This window comes from Delphinus delphis, chromosome 17 (assembly GCF_949987515.2).
Source record: "Delphinus delphis chromosome 17, mDelDel1.2, whole genome shotgun sequence".
In the NCBI taxonomy this organism is placed as follows: Eukaryota; Metazoa; Chordata; class Mammalia; order Artiodactyla; family Delphinidae; genus Delphinus; species Delphinus delphis.
Window position 1 is genome coordinate 77,383,683 of NC_082699.1, and position 18,568 is coordinate 77,402,250.

Consider the following 18,568-nt stretch of genomic DNA (forward strand, 5'->3'; position numbering starts at 1 on the left):
CAGCAGAGACAAACGTCAAGCCCCTTGTTTAACTTTTTAAAAAGATCAACAGCAAGGGCACAGGATGAGGAAGACCAGGCAAGGTCATGTGACCAGGCTCTATTATGTGAGATGGCTTTAGAAAGGGAACGCTACGTAAACAGGAGAAGTATGCAGACCGCTCCTATCAGCACTGGGCCCACCAATCCTCCCCCTGTGGCTGCAGAGAGGCAGGACATGTAAAGCCCAAAGTCGACGCTGCCCCGCTCCTATCAACACCTCCTGAGCACGTGTGCTCACATGCCAAGCCCCCAGCGGCAGGTCTCTGGCTTCTACAGGAGGCGGGGGCTAATGAAGGGCTGTGTCCTGTCTCAGCTTCCCTCCACTCCTCAAAGGCCACCTGCCGTGCTGCTCACTCAGTCTCCCTCTGCTCTTCCAAACCCCAGGTCCCGCCTTTTAAATGATTTTGGAAAACACTCTGGAAAACATTTTTTAAGTAATTTGGGCCCCCCGAAGTGATTTCAGATATCGCTGTGCTCTGAGCCAGGGCTGTGGCAAACTACGGTCCGCACACCGAATCCGGCCCCACCCGCACCATAAGTAAAGATCTGTCGGCGGACATTTCATCCCTGGCTGTTCTCACACCTCAGCAGCAGAGCCGAGGGGCTGCAGCAGAGGCCGGAGGGCTCCCAGAGCCGGAAATGTTTACTCCCTGGCCCCTGGACAGAAAAAGTTTGCCAACTCCTTGCTCTACGCTAATCAGAATTCATCCTGAGCGTACAATTCTATCAAATGTTAAGTGATGCTTTGGGGAGAAGGTCAGAATGGGGAGAAGTCCAGACAGAGTAATTCATCAAGAACCACCTAGGCAACGGAGACAGAGGAGAGGAAGGCTCTGGAAGGACCCGAGAGCTCTCTGCAAATACCTGGAAGGTCGACACATGCTAGAACTGCTTGTTTGTACGCTGGAGGGCAGGAGTTGTCCTCTTCCCACTGCTCCACTCGCTCACCTCACACATCCCATGGCACCAGGCAAGAGCGCGACAAATCATTACTGAGGAGGTGGACACAAACGGAAAGCGGACACACCGTCCCCAGGAGGTAAGGCAAGCAGGAAGGGGATTCGTAATTCTTTCATGGAGAGACCCAGTAATCAGAACTACCCAACAGCAGAACAGACTCATCACTCGGACCATGGGCCCCTCAGGCCGGCACACATGACCACAGAAAACACGCGCCAGAGGACTGTCTTTGCCCTGGTGGGACAGGAACGTAGACGGCCCCTCAGTTCTCTCCCCGTCTAGCAGGCCAGGCCTGCTGGCTCTGGACGTGAGCTGGAGGAAAATGCTCTGCATGTCCTGCCTAAAACGGCCATCAACCATTTTTTTTCGCCTGCGAATCACCCTTTGCCTGACACTGGGCATCACACTTGTGTGCACTTGTTATGAGACTCAGAGCTATGTTTAACACATACTCCCCTGCACTAACATTGCAGGGTAAGGATTTATCACCAAATGCACACCTGTACTTGTACACATATACCCCAGGACTTATTCTAGATTGGTTGATTTTTGCAAATTGGCTAAATCACATGAGGTAAGTAGGATTCATTAGGTATTTAAGATGTTTCAAGGAGGACACACGTCAGTGAGCTCAGGGGAGATTTCCAACCGGCACGCAGATTTAAGAATGCCAGCCCGCATGCAGAGCACCGCTACGTTCTGTTGTGATCTATCAAAAGTACCCAAGTGCAGGAGAGCTTAGTCACCTTTGCATGCCAGCAGCAGTCATCGTGTCCGACAGGCAGAGCAGGGCCCATTAATTGGACGCACCATTAATTGGACTGAAGCAACTTTCAGCTCTAGTACCTTTGCTGAAGTCTTGCGGATCCAGCGACAGACTGTAGCCAGGAAGCGTCTCGAGGAGGAGTTTGTAGCAGGCCCTCCAGCCAGGCTCTGAGATGCTTGGGGCCACGCACTGCATGGCAGCCACGCGCTTGAAGAAGGCGGATTTGCGGTGGAAGCCAATCAACTCGTAGAGCTCAGAGAGGATGCTGTACCGCTGGATCTTCTCCTCCTCGGAGAGCTGAAGCACACAGAGGAAAGTAAAAAGCATGTGAAAGAATCTTACACGTGCAAAAGGAAACACAAAGAAGCTTTTTCATAGAACGGAGGCTCGATGAGACGTGAAGGAAAAGGGAAGCTGAGCTAGTGCACTGACAGGGCAGGGTCCAGAGAAGCACCGACATGGAAGCTCCAAGGCCCTCTCTGAGCCCCACCTCTCCAAGCTCACCCTGTCCTTTTGCTAAGAAGGCCCATATTCTCTGGAACAAAGGTATTTGCTACCTAGCACATAAGATGCAGAGAAGGGAAAGAGAAAGGGAAAGACACTGGAATCTGGGCAGGGATTTTCATCAAATACATTAACTTCTCAAAACACAAAATATATAGAACCAGGTAACCAGGTAACTAGACAAAGAACTGTTAATAATAACCACACCTAACTTGGACTTAAATTAAGACTTCATGGCTTACAAAAATTTTTCTTTCATCTACAACCTAACCGTATTTTCCCAACCACCCCATGATGTAGTAATAACAACTTCTGTTTAATCACGACTACAGGCCAGCAATGTAACTACTAGGTAACAGCTCAGAACTTTTAAAAGCCGTGTCTGCGATATAGTCTGTGTACACATTTATTTCCTTTTGGCTTCATTCTAAACGAGGATCTAAATCAATTTTTTAAACACAACAACAATAACAACAAAAAAACGAAAGCGAGGGTCAACAATGGGGATTTAAGACTTAAATGAAACAAGGGGCAGGCGAAGTCACAAAAATGCACGCCATGAGGCAGGGGTAATTAACAGAGGCCGACTATAGATTCAGCTCCAAGATCCCTGGCAGCTGAAGCAAAAAGTAGAAGAGGATGAGCTACAGGAGCCATAACGCCTGTGGGATAAACATCTGTGTCAGCTGCTGGTACGTCCCATGCGGAAAATCCGAAACATCCTCCTCACCATCGAGCATCCTTCTCAGACCCCCCATGTTAAGTGCAACAAGCACATGCCCGCAGCCCGTGCCCCGGCCTCTGCCTTGCCCTTCCCGCCAGCCCTCTCCCTCTCATCACTGTACTGGGCTGCAAACCCAGGCCTGAAGCGCCAGATGATGGAGGCAGCCCCATACCTTGGCTTGGCGGGCAGCTCACCCAGCTGGGGCCCCCCGGATCTGCCCATTTTTCTGCTGCATTGGCTTCCCACCAAGAGAGATTCCTTCCTACGCTGGTCCCCACAAAACTCCTCTCTCCTAAATGCAAGGACGTCAAGCCATATTCCAGACTCCTGTTCGACCAGCAAGCTTTCAGTTCTCTCTCTCTTTTTCCTTCTCCAATAAAGAACTTGACTTTCCTCCCTCCCCATCCAACCGTTTTCTTTGTGAGAGCTCTGCGTTCCCCACACACCATCCTGAAAGGCGGGCACCCTGCCGGCTAGGACCGAGATGTCTCCGTCTAACCTGGGCTGCATCCTTACACTTTCCCCCTTCTATCTCAGAAAGCCTTTCCTGAATCTCCCATCCCTCTGATTCTGAGTTTAAATCGACAAAGTTCTGAGGTTACCATTATTATGTGCATATCTACCGGGCTTTTGCTAGGTTCCCTTAGCAACAAGCTTCATTAAGGAACTGCATCAGGAAGTTTAAAGAGGCTATTCTTATATCTGAGTGGAGTAGCCCGCAGGAAATGTAAATGGCTTTGAAGAGAAAATTAACCAGGGACAAAGAGGCCGCAGGTTCTAACCAACAGTGTGTCATGAGCCAAAACGTTATCAAATGGCTCAGTCATTCCTGAACATCAGATCTGCAGGAGGTGCCGGGTGCTGGGTTGAATATACATTGGTCCTAGAGCATGCTCCCACAGCTGGTAAAGTGCTGGGCTTTTCTCTATTTTCCAAACAATTCCTTACGACCTCTTTCTCTTATGGTCACTTACATTTCCTACTAATGAAGAAAATTAATTTCAGTCATCTGGGTTGTTTGCGGGGAAGCTACACGACGCAGTTCACAGAGCTCAGACTTCGGAGCCACGGTGAACTAGGTCTGAAGACCAGTGGTAGCATTTACAAGGTAATCACGGGCACGCAGCAAACACCCCAGCCTCGATTTCCTCACCTCTAAAACTGGGTTCAATAAAACCAGTGAGCACAGTTGCCGTGATGATTACGGCCGCAACCTATTTACCCCTAGGTAAGTGCCGGCAACAAGCTGGCTGCTTAATTAGTCGTAAGTATCATCAGCGGGTTTTAGTTTACCTGAGAACAGATGCTTTGCCGTTTTGTCTGTGGTAACAGAACGTATTTTACTGAGATTAACACCACCAGAGCAGCACCGACTAGAAACTTCCCCAGCTCTGCAGGGCAAGGCATGTTCTTTTCCTCTGCAGAGCTGATCACATTTTCTAGTCATTTGTTTTCACGTTTATCTATTTAGCACCTGTGTCCCCCTCCGGACATTTTGCTCAAGCAGCGCAGGACCCTGTCTGTTTGGCTGCATTGCTGAATGTTCTCGGGCTACAAGACAGTGGGCCCAGGGCCTAGCACCCGGCCTCCAGGACAGAACGTAGAGAGGGGAAAACCCAAACAAGCATGCTTTAACGAGGCCCCTGCACCGAAATTATGGTCTGACTTGGGACAAATTACTAAATCTTCTCTACCCTGAGGCTCCTCTTCTATCAACAGCAACGAACGCACTTAGCACACAGAGTTACAAAGGTAGAAAGAAATAACCAAATTCACAACCTAGTCAAGTGTCTGCTAGCGGTCCAACACACACGAGCTGCCTTTATTGCTCTGACACGTCACCGGTGGGGCTTTCTAAGTGCCAAGCAGTGTGTGAAGTGCTCTGCGTGTGCTATAATACTATTTACTGATACAACTTACAACAAATCCAGGAAGAAGTGAATATTATCATTCCCATTTTACAGATTCACAAACAGGCTAAGGGAGGTTACATTCCAGTCCAAGGTCACACGGAGGGGAAGTGACGGTTGAAACCTGAATCTGGGCTGCCAAGGTTCGCGTTCCTTCTCTCTCACTTCTACCTGACCTGTGAAATTTACGTGCCTGTGAAATCTATGTGTTCGACAGACAAATCTGCAGACAGCCAGCTGTTAAATGCAATGCGCGCAGCCGTTTGTCAGTGCTAATTACCATAAACTACTCTCGTAAACAACGAAAGACAAGACAGGTGATCCATGTTCCCGCTCACAAAGAGAAGTTCTGCCTTGAACGCTCCTGCAACACGCACAAACCCTTCCCAATACCACTAGATCCAAACGTATTCTTTTTCATTTTCTTACATTTGCACAGGGCTTCTTAAGGCAGAAGCCGCCTGCAATAATTCCATCTTGGTTCCTTTCAAAGTTTCCAGATTAGCCAAAATCAGTCCCAGAACAGACACAACTCATCAGTTCTACAATGGAACACACTTGACCAAGAACCAAAACCTTGTCCTGGTTCAGAAAAACTATAGATCCCTCTTTGTTACTGTCATTATAAAATCCCACCAGTGTCTATTTGAATTATGGTTTTCTCAGAGTATATGCCCAGTAGTGGGATTGCCGGGTCATATGGTAATTCTATTTTTAGTTTTTTTGTTTGTTTGTTTTTTGCGGTACGCAGGCCTCTCACTGTTGTGGCCTCTCCCGTTGCGGAGCACAGGCTCTGGATGCGCAGGCTTAGCGGCCATGGCTCACGGGCCCAGCCGCTCCACGGCATGTGGGATCTTCCCGGACCGGGGCACAAACCCGTGTCCCCTGCATCGGCAGGCGGACTCTCAACCACTGCGCCACCAGGGAAGCCCTGCTCATTTTTTGATTGGATTGTTTTTTCGATATTAAGCTCCATAAGCTGTTTGTATATTTTGGAGATTAATCCTTTATCCATTGTTTCATTTGCAAATATTTTCTCCCATTCTGAGGGCTGTCTTTTTGTCTTGTTTATGGTTTCCTTTGCTGTGGAAAAGCTTTTAAGTTTAATTAGGTCTAATTTGTTTATTTTTATTTTCATTACTCTAGGAGGTGGGTCAAAAAAGATTTTGCTGTGGTTTATGTCAAAGAGTGTTTTTCCTATGTTTTCCTCTAAGAGTTTTATAGTGTCCGGTCTTCAATCCATTTTGAGTTTATTTTTGTGTATGGTGTTAGGGAGTGTCCTAATTTCATTCTTTCACATGTAGCTTCCAGTTTTCCCAGCACCACTTACTGAAGAGGGAAGCAGCAGCACAGCACAGGGAGATCAGCTTGCTGCTTTGCGAGGACCTAGAGGGGTGGGATAGGGAGGGTGGGAGGGAGGCTCAAGAGGGAGGGGATATGGGGATATATGTATACATATGGCTGACTCACTTTGCTGTACAACAGAAACTGACACAGTGTTGTGGAGCAATTACACTCCAATAAAGATCTATTAAAGGGCTTCCCTGGTGGCGCAGTGGTTGAGAGAGTGCCTGCCGATGCAGGAGACGCGGGTTCGTGCCCCGGTCTGGGAAGATCCCACATGCCGCAGAGTGGCTGGGCCCGTGAGCCATGGCCGCTGAGCCTGCGTGTCCAGAGCCTGTGCTCCACAACGGGAGAGGCCACAATAGTGAGAGGCTCACGTACCACAAAAAAAAAAGATCTATTAAAAAATAATAAAATTAAAAAAAAATTTTAATGTAAAAATTAAAAAAAAGAAAAATCCCACCAGAACTCATTTTGCTGTCTGCTCAGCTGGCAACCAGACACGGAGATGGGTCAACTCCAGCAGAAAATCGAGTTGAGGAGAACTCGAAAGGCCCACACCCGCTGCAGCAAGGCGGGCCCCTTACCCTCCGCACGGCTCTGCTGACCCCTAGTGTTCTACGAAGACCAGGCCAACAGAGAAGGGGCTGTTCCCAACAGCTGCAAATTCCCACACATTAAATAAAAGCATCTGATCTTATAAAATACATTGTATATATACCCACCTGTGAAAACAGCTTCACCAAAAGCCCAAATGTTCAACATTAATTTGCAAAGCCAACTCCGGTCCGTAAGGGCGAGCAAGTCTTAGGACACTGAGTCTTCCAAGTCCCTCCCACACCCAACCCTCCACCAAACTGCCTGCAGTTCTTCAGCATGCTTTTAAATGCATCCCCCCGCCCCCCAGATGTCCCTCCACGCCCTCTGGCCTGAGTATAAGAGCGGCTACTGGGTAACTGCAGGGCAACACTAGACAGGACTAGACACAGAGAATCTGAACTAAACTACTCCTGATCACCATGAGTTCGTTATTCCATCATTTTACAGATGAAAATATCGAGAGATATGGAGGATTATCCTCAAGGTCACGCAGCTAATAAGTGGCAAAGCGGGGTCTGCACACAGGCCCACGACTCTGCTCCTCACTCCAGCATGACGCCCCAGCTGGATCCCCACATCCACAGGGTTCTCTCGTGCCTGCCTGACAGGTCCACGTTTCTTTGCTTTGACTCACGACCTATAACAGGTCTGCCTTTTAAGCACCTTTTCCATCCACTGTCCCTCAGCAACAAAACAGCTCAGGCCACCAAACGACTTCCGGCTCCCCAAGCCCTCCGTGCTCGAGCCAGGTCACGCCTTCGCACCTGGTCCCTGCTCAGAGGCTCTTCAGTCCCTGTAGGTGGATTGTTTCTGCTCTCTGCAGGGAAACCCCTCTGGGGAGCCCTCCTCCCACCCTCAGCACAGTAGTCCCCGGGCCGCATCCCGAGCTGTCCCACTAGATCTGCATGTGCCCAGGGCTGCTCTTTGGACCAGCAGCCTAAGAGCCAGGGATTACGCCCTGGTCATCCCTGCAAACGTACTGCCCAGCTCAGAGCTCACACCCAGCAGGTCACCCGGAAATCGTGGTGAGTGATGGATCCAACCCAGATGTCTGTGCATTTGCCAGCACTGCTGACGGCTGGTTTCCACCCTTCGCTCAGTTTCCCATAAAACTGAAGCTTCACCGTCAAGTGGTGGGTTTTCACTTTTCCTGCCCATCTTTACCAGAAACGTCAAGGGAAACCAAAGCACCTTTTCTCAACCCTTTCCTGATGACGCATTCCCATCCGTGACACCGCCGTGCTCAGCAGCTTTGAGTCCACGTAGTGTTGTTTCCCTTACGCTAAATGGCTCCAAACGTTGTGGGATTTTTTTCTCGTTTTGGTTTGTTTGTACTCGGTTTATTCGCTTGATTCTGCTTTTGTCTCTCCCTTCAGTGTTAGGCTGGCAGCTGCCACTTCTCACTCCCTTCAGCTGCCCCCCTCCCAGTGTCCCGGGGGTGCAGTAACAACCTTCACAGAAGAGGAAACCAAGGCACGGAGAGGCTAACTTACCCAAGGGGCTAAGCCAGATTCAGCCCCAGCAGTGTGTGTTCCGAGTCCCTGTGCATAACTCTTATGCTAGAATAGCTAACGTTTCATAGATTGTGGTTATAAACATACGAGGTATCAACACGTGTATGAGCAGCACACACATCAACGCTGAGACCCTCATTAACGCCACTGCTTTATTTCTATTTTAAAAATTAAGAACCTCTGGGCTTCCCTGCTGGCGCAGTGGTTGAGAGTCCGCCTGCCGATGCAGGGGACACGGGTTCGAGCCCTGGTCCAGGAAGATCCCACATGCCGCAGAGCAAACTAAGCCTGTGCGCCACAACTACTGAGCCTGTGCTCTAGAGCCGGCATGCCACAACTACTGAAGCCCGCATGCCTAGAGCCCGTGCTCTGCAACAAGAGAAGCCACCGCAATGAGGAGCCCGCGCAACGCAATGAAGAGTAGCCCCTGCTCGCCACAACTAGAGAAAGCCCGCGTGCAGCGATGAAGACCCAACGCAGCCAAAAATAAATTAATTAAAAAAAAATTAAGAACCTCTGCAGTCAATATGGCAAAATGTTAATACGTTAAACCTAGATGATAGAGGCATGTGTGTCTTATTACTCATTCTCTCTTATATGTTCAAAATACAAAATGATTGTAAAGTCTCTCTCCCCTCCCCTCCACCCACTACCCTCTCTCTCACCTGAGCCTCCCAGACCCACATATTTTACAGTCTTTTCATTATATCCACAACTGAATCCACCAGCGTTGCCCCCAAACTCCCTCTGCAGCTTTCCCTTCTCCGAGCACAGCATGACCATCATTTACCTAATTAATCAAGCCAGAAACCTGGGCGTTATTCTGTCTGCCCTCACATACATCATTAATCCCTTCCTTTTCACCCCCTAAACACGTCTTCGATCTGTTGCCTTTTTTCCATTGACCGTCCCACCACCACTCAGGTGAAGCCGCCTACACTGCCCACCTGGACTCCTCAAGAGCCTCCCACCTGGCCTCCCTCACCATGCTTACCCTACTCCACACAAAGGGGATCCCATCATTCCTGTGCTTTTAAGACCTTTCTTTTAAAAACCACTGTTCTTAGAATAAACTCCAAGTTCTTCACCTGGTGAATGTCTATCTTTGCCACGAAACTGTCAGCTTAATGAGAGAAGACTCTGCCTTCCCCACCTCTACGCCCCCTCCCGGCACAATGCCATGCTCAGTAAAGATCTGCTCGATTACAGTAACTGGTATTGTAACCCTAGTCCTGGGTCCTTAACCAAACTGCTTCACTTTTGAGTCCTGGTTGCCCTGGCCATAAAAATCCAAGGTAGATTAGAAAGATTGTAGACGTTTGGCTAGATTATTGATTTGGGGATTTTGCAGTAGCAACCTGCAACTAAATGTTCTAATGACTTTGTCTTATTAAAAACACATCCAGATTCAAGTAATATTTGTGGAATGCCTTAGGTGTAAAAGGAGCTGTACAAAGTACTTTCACACACTTCGTGTTTTATAACATGAACAACCCAGATAGGGTCACAAATGGAATAGCTTCACAAGTGACAAATGTAAGGTGATAAGGCATTAAGCTTGTCCAAGGTCGCAAAGCTGGTGAGAGCAAAGTCGTTTCTCCAATCAAAAAAATTTTTGAAAGAACAGAATTCTGAATTTTGAGGGTAAAAGACCATAATACAAAGAGGTAAAACAACTCCCTTAATCAAAGTTTCGAGTTCTGACTCCAGAGTTTTAACCGTGCCATACTGAATGCTAGCACAGCAAAATCAGATGGTCTTTTGGTGAATAAGCTCCAGGAAAACCGCGTTAATTCTTCCACTCATAGGAGGACACACACCCACCTGTCGAAGGTTGATGTAGACTGCATTCTGGAGAAATTCTGAAGCTTCCATGCTCCGCTTCTGAATGGCGAGGACACGGACGGCCTTGACACACGCTTCTAACTCAATCACCCCGGCGTTCTTATACTGCAGGGTCAAAAGAGAAGAGGAGAGGTGTTTGTGTCAGGTCGTGCAGGCGGTACCACAGGGACTCAGTGACACTGAGCAGCACGTCCCCACCCAAGGGGGGGACTTTGTGTTTGAGAAAGTCTATCCCTTAAGGGGGCAGAGGGGTTGGTGGGATTGAGTGAACCTACAAATGCCCATATAGATACGTTTGCGTTCATTCAAATAATACAACCAACAGTCGCTCGATATTCTACGAGATTTCAAAACGTTATCAATGGAAACCTTGCTATTCACTTCCACTCAATCTCCTGCTCGAAAACATTCTTAGGCTCTCTCACACCTGCAGCTTTGATGCAGTAGTTGCCAATTCATGTTACTTTGTTACAAAAGTTCTAGCTCCTTGTATCACTGTATCTGTCCTCTCTTGGCACGTTTGATGTCTTTCTGCTTATCTCTCTGAGTTACCTGTTCCTGCTTCTCAGATCCTGAGAGGAAGGACAAATGAAGATACATGAACAGAAAAGGTACTGTGGGCTTCACACAGCCACTCAGTAATGATCCCGGCGAGAACTTCTCCAATCTCATCTTCACCTCTCAAGGTTCTGCACGAGGTGACATCCAGCCAGGAGAGCTGGTCTTGCCCACGTGAAAGCTGTGTGGCTCAGACGTGAGGACAGGCCCAGAAGCTGGTTCTGGAGCCCAGGCCCCCATGCTCTGTGCCTTCCTCTTTCCCGAGGCCCCAGCTCGAAGCCCTCCATGCTCCCTGTTCTTCTGCCCTTTTTATTTTTTTTTCCTAATTACCCTGAGCTGGAGTGGTTTTCATCTGATGTATCTGAAAAGACTTCCTGCAGCTGGGGAAGAGGCTTCTGCGGTAAATCCATGTATTCTGGTGCCTGAAGAGCGCCCGAGGCTGAGAGACCCCCCACCAACACTCACCGAGGCGTTAAACGTGCTGTGGAGTCAGCCACCCCCCAGCAAGTGTTTGCTGAGACCCCAGGGCCTGCCTGGCATAACCACTCATGAAAATGCAGTCTGCCCACTTATCAATTATTAAGAAGCAAAAATATCCAATTGCCCATGTTTCTTACTAAAATTATTTGTAAGGTGGGAAAAGAAATTACTGTGCCAGAAAGACCAGGTCTCCACTGTTTCCTCATTTCCAATATGTAACAGGCGCAGAATTTGTGATATAGTACATGTAATTTATCAAAGACAGCACAAAAAGAAACTATACTTACCTAACTACCAATACTGAAGTCAAAGTCTATCAATTTTATATACCATTTAACGACACAACACAAAGAATCTAACAGGGACTTGATTTCATTGAAATATAATTATTTCCTTTCCTTCAAAATTCTTAAAATAACTTCTACTGAAGCGAAAATAGAAGTCAACTCATTTTTTTCACATATTTTGGTTATAGTTAAATATTTTAAATATTACAATGAAATTTAAATTGCAATCATAAAAAACTGTTCATATATTAGTAGAAAGATATACAGAATCAATGGGAATCAGGAAAAGAATGGACATTTACTAAAAGTCTACTACATACCTAGTCTTTTACAAGCATTCTCCTGGAACATAAGCTCTCTGATGCAGGCGCCCCCATTTTCACTGCTGAGTCCCTGGTAATCATCTACCAAGGCACCAGCATAGAACTATGCAATTAATATTTTAGAAATAAATCAGGGAATTATCTCATTCAATTCTAAAACAAACCCCTAAAATGAATACGGAACTTATTTACAGATAAAGAAAATAGGGTCCCAAAAAGTAAAGTTTCTTGCCCAAGGTCACAAAGCTAGTAATTGGTAAAGGCAGGATTTGAACTCAGGTCTGTCTGACTCCAAAACTAAGGTGGAAATCTCATTCCATTAGGAAGGGTCCAGCACCACAGATAACCCTCCTATCTTTGTTCAGCTCTAGCCTTATATAGCCTTAGCATCCCACACATAGGGAACTCGAGGACAAACCATAACAGTAAGGATTTTATAGCCAGTAATTTCTTAGGTCTTATTTACAAAGTGTCAGCAGATCAGCAGAAAAGCTCTGTAAGAAGGTATTTCTAAGAATAAAACCAAAGAGAGAACCCATAAGGAAAAGATTTACTATATTAAAAACATTTTTGACCACAACCAAAATGAAAAACCTCATAAACAAAACAAAAGGCAAGCAACATCAGGAAAAAGATTTGCAATATATGTCAATGACAGAAAAGAAGCTAATATCCATGATTTACAAAGAGCTATCACAAAGCAATAAGAAATGCTCCCTAATTTAAATGTATGCAAAGGACAAAAACGGATAATTCATTTTAAAAATGCAATTGGCTAATACATGAACAATGTTCAATACCTCACTGGTCATCAAATGCAAGCTAAAACAACGAAAAATTACTTTCGCTCATCATATTGGCAAATATTTTAAAAGGACAGTATCTGTTTGTGGGAGAACAAACTGTTATAAAGCTTTTTGGAGGACGATACAGCAATGTATATGTAAACTCTAAAAAATATATGCACACTTTTTGACTCAAGTCCACTTCTGGGAATTGTTTCCTTTTAAAAAAAAAAAAATCAGTCCAAAAAGATTTATCCATCACTGCATTTATCACAGCACTATTTACAACGGTGGAAAGAAAAATTGAAGGAAAATAATATTCAGTAATAGAGAATTGGTTAAATGAGTAATTCTACATCTTTTCATTCCCTGTTGGAGAAGGAATTTGGAGAGTAACTTGAAAGTAACCTATGATAAATGTAAATGTCATATCCAGTGACTAAATTTCCAGAAATCTTAACTAAAGGAATACGCATACAAGAACAAAAGAATATATGTACAAGAATGTTCAAACATTTTTTTCTAAGAGTGAAAAAGTGAAGATTCAATAACGCAGAAAAACGCATAATTTGCCAAATGAAAAATGTAGGTCTCCACACAGTAAAGAAGTACAGAATGCTCACCATTTTATGATACAGATGATATACATCGACAAAAAGAACAGAAAATAGATATTAAAAATGTTATCTCCAGGCTTGCCTGGTGGCGCAGTGGTTAAGAATCTGCCCACCAATGTAGGGGACATGGGTTCGAGCCCTGGTCCGGGAAGATCCCACATGCCACGGAGCAACTAAACCCATGTGCCACAACTACTGAGCCTACGCTCTAGAGCCTGCAAGCCACAACTACTGAGCCCGTGTGCCATAACCACTGAAGCCCACGCGCCTGGAGCCTGTGCTCTGCAACAAGAGAAGCCACCGCAATGAGAAGCCCACACACTGCAACGAAGAGTAGCCCCCACTTGCCGCAACCAGCGAAAGCCTGCACGCAGCAACGAAGACCCAACACAGACAAAAATTAATTAATTAATTAATTAATTAATTTTTTTTAAAAAATGTTATCTCTGAGGACTTCCCTGGCAGTCCCGTGGTTGAGACTCCGTGCTTCCACTGCAATGGGGGGACGCAGGTTCGATTCCTGGTCGGGGAATTAGGATCCCGCATGCCGTGCGGCATGGCCAAAAAATTTAAAAAGTTTTTAAATAAAAAATTAAAAAAAAAATTTTTAAACGTTATCCCTGAGTAGCAGGGCTATGATAGCCTCTTTTTCTCCTATTTTCAGACTTATTAAATTAAATATACATGATTTTTAATCAACAAAAACCATTTTTAGGCATATAGTATTACGCATTGGGGACTACTACATGAATACTTACAGAAACAAATACTTAGGAGATACTGCAGCAGCATTACACAATGTAAAACAGGGACTTCTGATTAAAACAACACCGTCACATAAAGGATCTACAGAGTACAATCACCTTGCTGTAATAGGAAATGGCCTCCTTGTATTTGTCAATTATGTCTTCAGGGCTAAGGCAGTTCTTAGCCCGCCCAATCTCAGCGCTGGTATCTGGATTGATGCCATTAGTGGTGAGGGCACCTGCAAACCGAGAGAAAGAAAAGAAATAATCTTTTGCTTTTTCCGTCTTGTTTCTTTGTTATTTTAAAAGAAGGGCACAAATAAGATAAAGCTTGAATATTCCCAACTGAAGTTTAAATAATGAAATCATTTTTAAAGTCTTCACAGCTTATACACTCCCTATAATAGTCTTACCATCAAAGCATTGTATTAAATGTTAATTAACTCAGAATAAGTTTTCCTCCCTGTTGAAACTTTTTATTAAAGAACATGAAATGCATTATATAAAAGTAACATGTCTATAATAACTAGCTTAGTTGCCTTGACAGCAATGCAGTCAGTGTGCATTATCTCCCAGCACTAAGCTCTTCTCTTAACGCTACAAGAAACCAGACTGCACCCTCAAATGGAGATAAACTATGTGAAAGTATTTTCTGAACTATACAGCACAAAAACACATAGCTTACAAATACTGGCGTCCTTTCTGAGGCTGTCATTTTCTGTTTCTGGCCAACCCCTGTCAATAAGCAGAACCACCTAATTCCCCAGCCATCAAACTCACAGGGGCAAGAGCTCTGGAGACATGTGCGTTTATAGAATGTAACCAACTACACATAGAACTCTGACAAGAAGAAGATGAAATACTCTTTGATTTCAGAGAACACTCAAAAAATACTCTCGTTAGCCTCATAGCAGGAAAAGCCGGGCTTCTCCTAAGCCACTTGTTTATTGCAGGGACACTGAGCAAATCCAACAAATTCTGTTCCCCTCATGTCTACTGGGAGACTCAGGCACACATGTGCTGTTATCTTGTAACTCACGGGGCAAAGGGTGTGTCTCACACGGCCCGCAACCTTCACGCAAGCTCATTGCCTCGCCTTGCTGTCTAAACTTGGTCCCATTTTCTCACCTGCTCTCTTGGTATTTTGTTATTCTGTATGCTGCCTCAAATGCTTTTTGGAACAGGACAGAAGAATGAGTGGATAGATAAATGGACAGATGGACAGGTGAAAGATGGGCAGACGGACAGAGAGACTCTAAGCAAAGAGGAACAAAGAACATTTCCTACGCAAAATCCTCTTCTAGTCAAGGAAGAAAGAACCATAACAGAGAACTGGGAAGAGACAGGTGGCTTAGGATTTTGTGTTTCTACAGATTTTGTGAAAATCACAGCAAGAGATAAGAGGGTAGAACTATAAATAATAAAAGAAAAGGGCATGCATGCCTGAATAAAATATTTACTTTCTAAAGAATAGATTCAAATCAGCAAGGCCCAATGACACAATCCTTGGGTCCTTACAGAACTGAGAAGTCCACTTCCAAGCCACAAGGCAACCCTTTGGAGCACTGAGAATCTACACTGGGTGGTCATAAGGCCATCAGAGCAAAAACTATGTTATTCTGCACTAACGAGGAATCAGAACCTACGTGGGGACATCCACGCGTGTCCTCATTTACAACCCATGGCAGCGTTACGCGGCGGGGGGGACTCCTAGTGAGCCCCGTTTCTGCAGGGGAGGAAACAGGTCCTAAATAGGGTGAGCATTCCTACTAGCTCTCCAGTAGTAGGAGCTGGACATACAGATATACAGAGCCGTTTACTCCAGAGCAGGATTTGAACCCAGGCCTGTATTTTTTTTTTTTTTTTTTTTTTTTTTGCGGTACACAGGGCTCTCACTGCCGTGACCTCTCCCGTCACGGAGCACAGGCTCCAGACGCGCAGGCCCAGCGGCCATGGCTCACGGGCCCAGCCGCTCTGCGGCACGTGGGATCCTCCCAGACCGGGGCACGAACCCGCGTCCCCCGCATCGGCAGGCGGACTCTCAACCACTGCGCCACCAGGGAAGCCCCGGGCCTGTATTTTTAACCACAGTACTATCCTGCTTTGTGTGTTTTTCATGTTTACAATACCTTTGTTTCTGGCATGAAATAATATTTAATAGATGATAGGTTATCTTGATTTATCTCATTAGCTCTAATAATTTGTCTTCATATTGTTGAATTTTACTCTTTTCCCTTGGGGAATGGAAGGGAAAGAGTGGGAATCAGAATGAGGTGGGCTCTTCATTCTTCCTATGGTACCTCACCTCATCCAAGAAGCCCCCAACCAGGGAGAAGGAACAAATTTTCCCTCCATATTTAAAAAAAAAAAAGACACCACTGATAATGGGCGTTCCCTTAATGATTTACTTAATTCCAGTACAGAGGCCGGGGGGAAAAAGCATATGCAGAAACTGGGAAGAATATAACCTGTAAGAAGGTAAAAAGAACATAGCTCACGGGAGAGCTTAGTGGGTCAGACTGATTTAATTTCACTCAATAAAAGAATAACACGCTCTAAAAATACTGGTATGCAATGGATTTGATCTTTCTTGACACCTATAAAGTTTTGACAGTCCACATGTAACATTATTGTGAACCAGTGAAACAAGGAGTCTATAGACAGGAAAAATCAATGCCACAGGCAGGCTGAAACCCAGGCTAGAGGAAAGGAAAAGAAAGAGCATAGTTAAGAAGCGGGGAAAAGCTGGAAAAAAAAAATCATCACAAGGGCTCCCCAGTATCAGTCCAACAACAGTTTAATAATTCATTCAAGAGAAAGTTACTGAGTTCCTATTATGTGCAAGACAGTATAGGAGGCACAAGCCAGAAAGTCAACAAAAGTAAAATGAAGCAGAAATAAGAGGGAATGGGACTTCCCTGGTGGCACAGTGGTTAGGAATCCGTCTGCCAATGCAGGGGGCACAGGTTCAAGCCCTGGTCTAGGAATATCCCACATGCCACGGAGCAACTAAGCCCGTGAGCCACAACTACTGAAGCCCGCGCACCTAAGAGCCCGTGCTCCACAACAGGAGAAGCCACTGCGATGAGAAGCCTCAGCTCGCCGCAACTTAGAGAAAGCCCGCACTCAGCAGGACCCAATGCAGCCAAAAATAAATTTAATTAATTAATTAATTTTAAAAAAATAAAGAAGAAATAAGAGGGAATAAAACAGAGACAAATGATGCAGGAGAAAGAACGGCAAAACCATAAAAAGAGGAGAATAACAAGGGTAGTCCCCACTCACTGCAACTAGACAAAGCCCTCAAGCAGCAATGAAGAGCCAACAAGGCCAAAAATAAATAAATAAATAAATAAAAATTTAATTAATATTAAAAAATAACAAAAGATAAATAGAATTGTAAAGTTAGAACATTGTTGAAAAGCTGTAAAAATACTCCAAAAAACAGATCAAAACATATATATGTAGGAAGGCTGCCCCCCGTCATATATAAATACAAACTTATTTTTGTTCATTCATGGGCACTAAATTACTTTATCCAAAGCATAATATATATTTTTTTATTTTATTTATTTATTTATTTATTTTTGGCTGTGTTGGGTCTTCGTTTCTGTGCGTGGGCCTTCTCTAGTTGCGGCGAGCGGGGGCCACTCTTCATCGCGGTGCGCGGGCCTCTCACTGTCCCGGCCTCTCTTGTTGCGGAGCACAGGCTCCAGACGCGCAGGCTCAGTAGTTGTGGCTCACGGGCCTAGTTGCTCCACGGCATGTGGGATCTTCCCAGACCAGGGCTCGAACCTGTGTCCCCTGCATTGGCAGGCAGATTCTCAACCACTGTGCCACCAGGGAAGCCCCAAAACACAATATTTTAATTAAAACAAATAATCAATATTACACTTCTCCTGTCAAATCTAGTTCATAAATTTACTCTGCTATGTAACCATAACGTGTCTAAGATGGAGCTAAAATTAATGAAAATACCTTTGTATGGTTTGTGGAACTCTTCTCAAAATTCCAGGCTTTTAAAATAAATCTGAGCAGTATTTCTATACTATCTTTTTTCTTGTGAAGCAACAGATACTGTTGTCAAAATTCTGTCATTATAATGATTCATGAGCATCATGCTCTAACTAATCTGCCAGACAATAAGGCACTATCTTGACACTGTGACCAAACAAAATGAAATATAAGGAAGACAATGACCCTATTCTGGAAAATTTACAACCTATGTCAACACTGGGGTTTTTCTTTCATTGGTTAGCAAAATAAAATAAATCATATACTTTCTTGGAACATTCGGTAGCCATGACTCTTCTTTTAGTGTAATGACCAGAAAAGAGTTAAGTATGACTTTTTTAGGTCAATTAGCAACAATCATCACTGGAAGTTAAGTAATGCGGTATTAACTGGTAGCAATGCTTCCGCCTACATTAGACCTAAAATAAAACTACACTGAGTTCTGAAAGTATTATAAAGGAAGAGATGAGGTCCCTAATGAGAAAAAATAGTAAGAAATCAAAGAAGTAAAGGCTTTTTAATTAACCATTCCTACAGAAAGGAATAGACT

General features: G+C 45.0%; 1 protein-coding gene across 2 annotated transcripts in view; it reads right to left on the reverse strand.

Moving 5' to 3' along the window:
• The window catches only part of TRAPPC9 (trafficking protein particle complex subunit 9), a 507,030-nt gene that overhangs the window by 442,215 nt on the left and 46,247 nt on the right, over nt 1–18,568 (reverse strand). For both annotated transcript variants that reach the window (XM_069539993.1, XM_059995234.1), the window contains 3 exons: nt 14,122–14,243; nt 10,188–10,313; nt 1,848–2,064 (listed from right to left, as the gene is read on the reverse strand). In XM_069539993.1, coding sequence (XP_069396094.1) covers nt 1,848–2,064; nt 10,188–10,313; nt 14,122–14,243 — 465 coding nt within the window. The remainder of the gene's footprint in view (nt 1–1,847; nt 2,065–10,187; nt 10,314–14,121; nt 14,244–18,568) is intronic.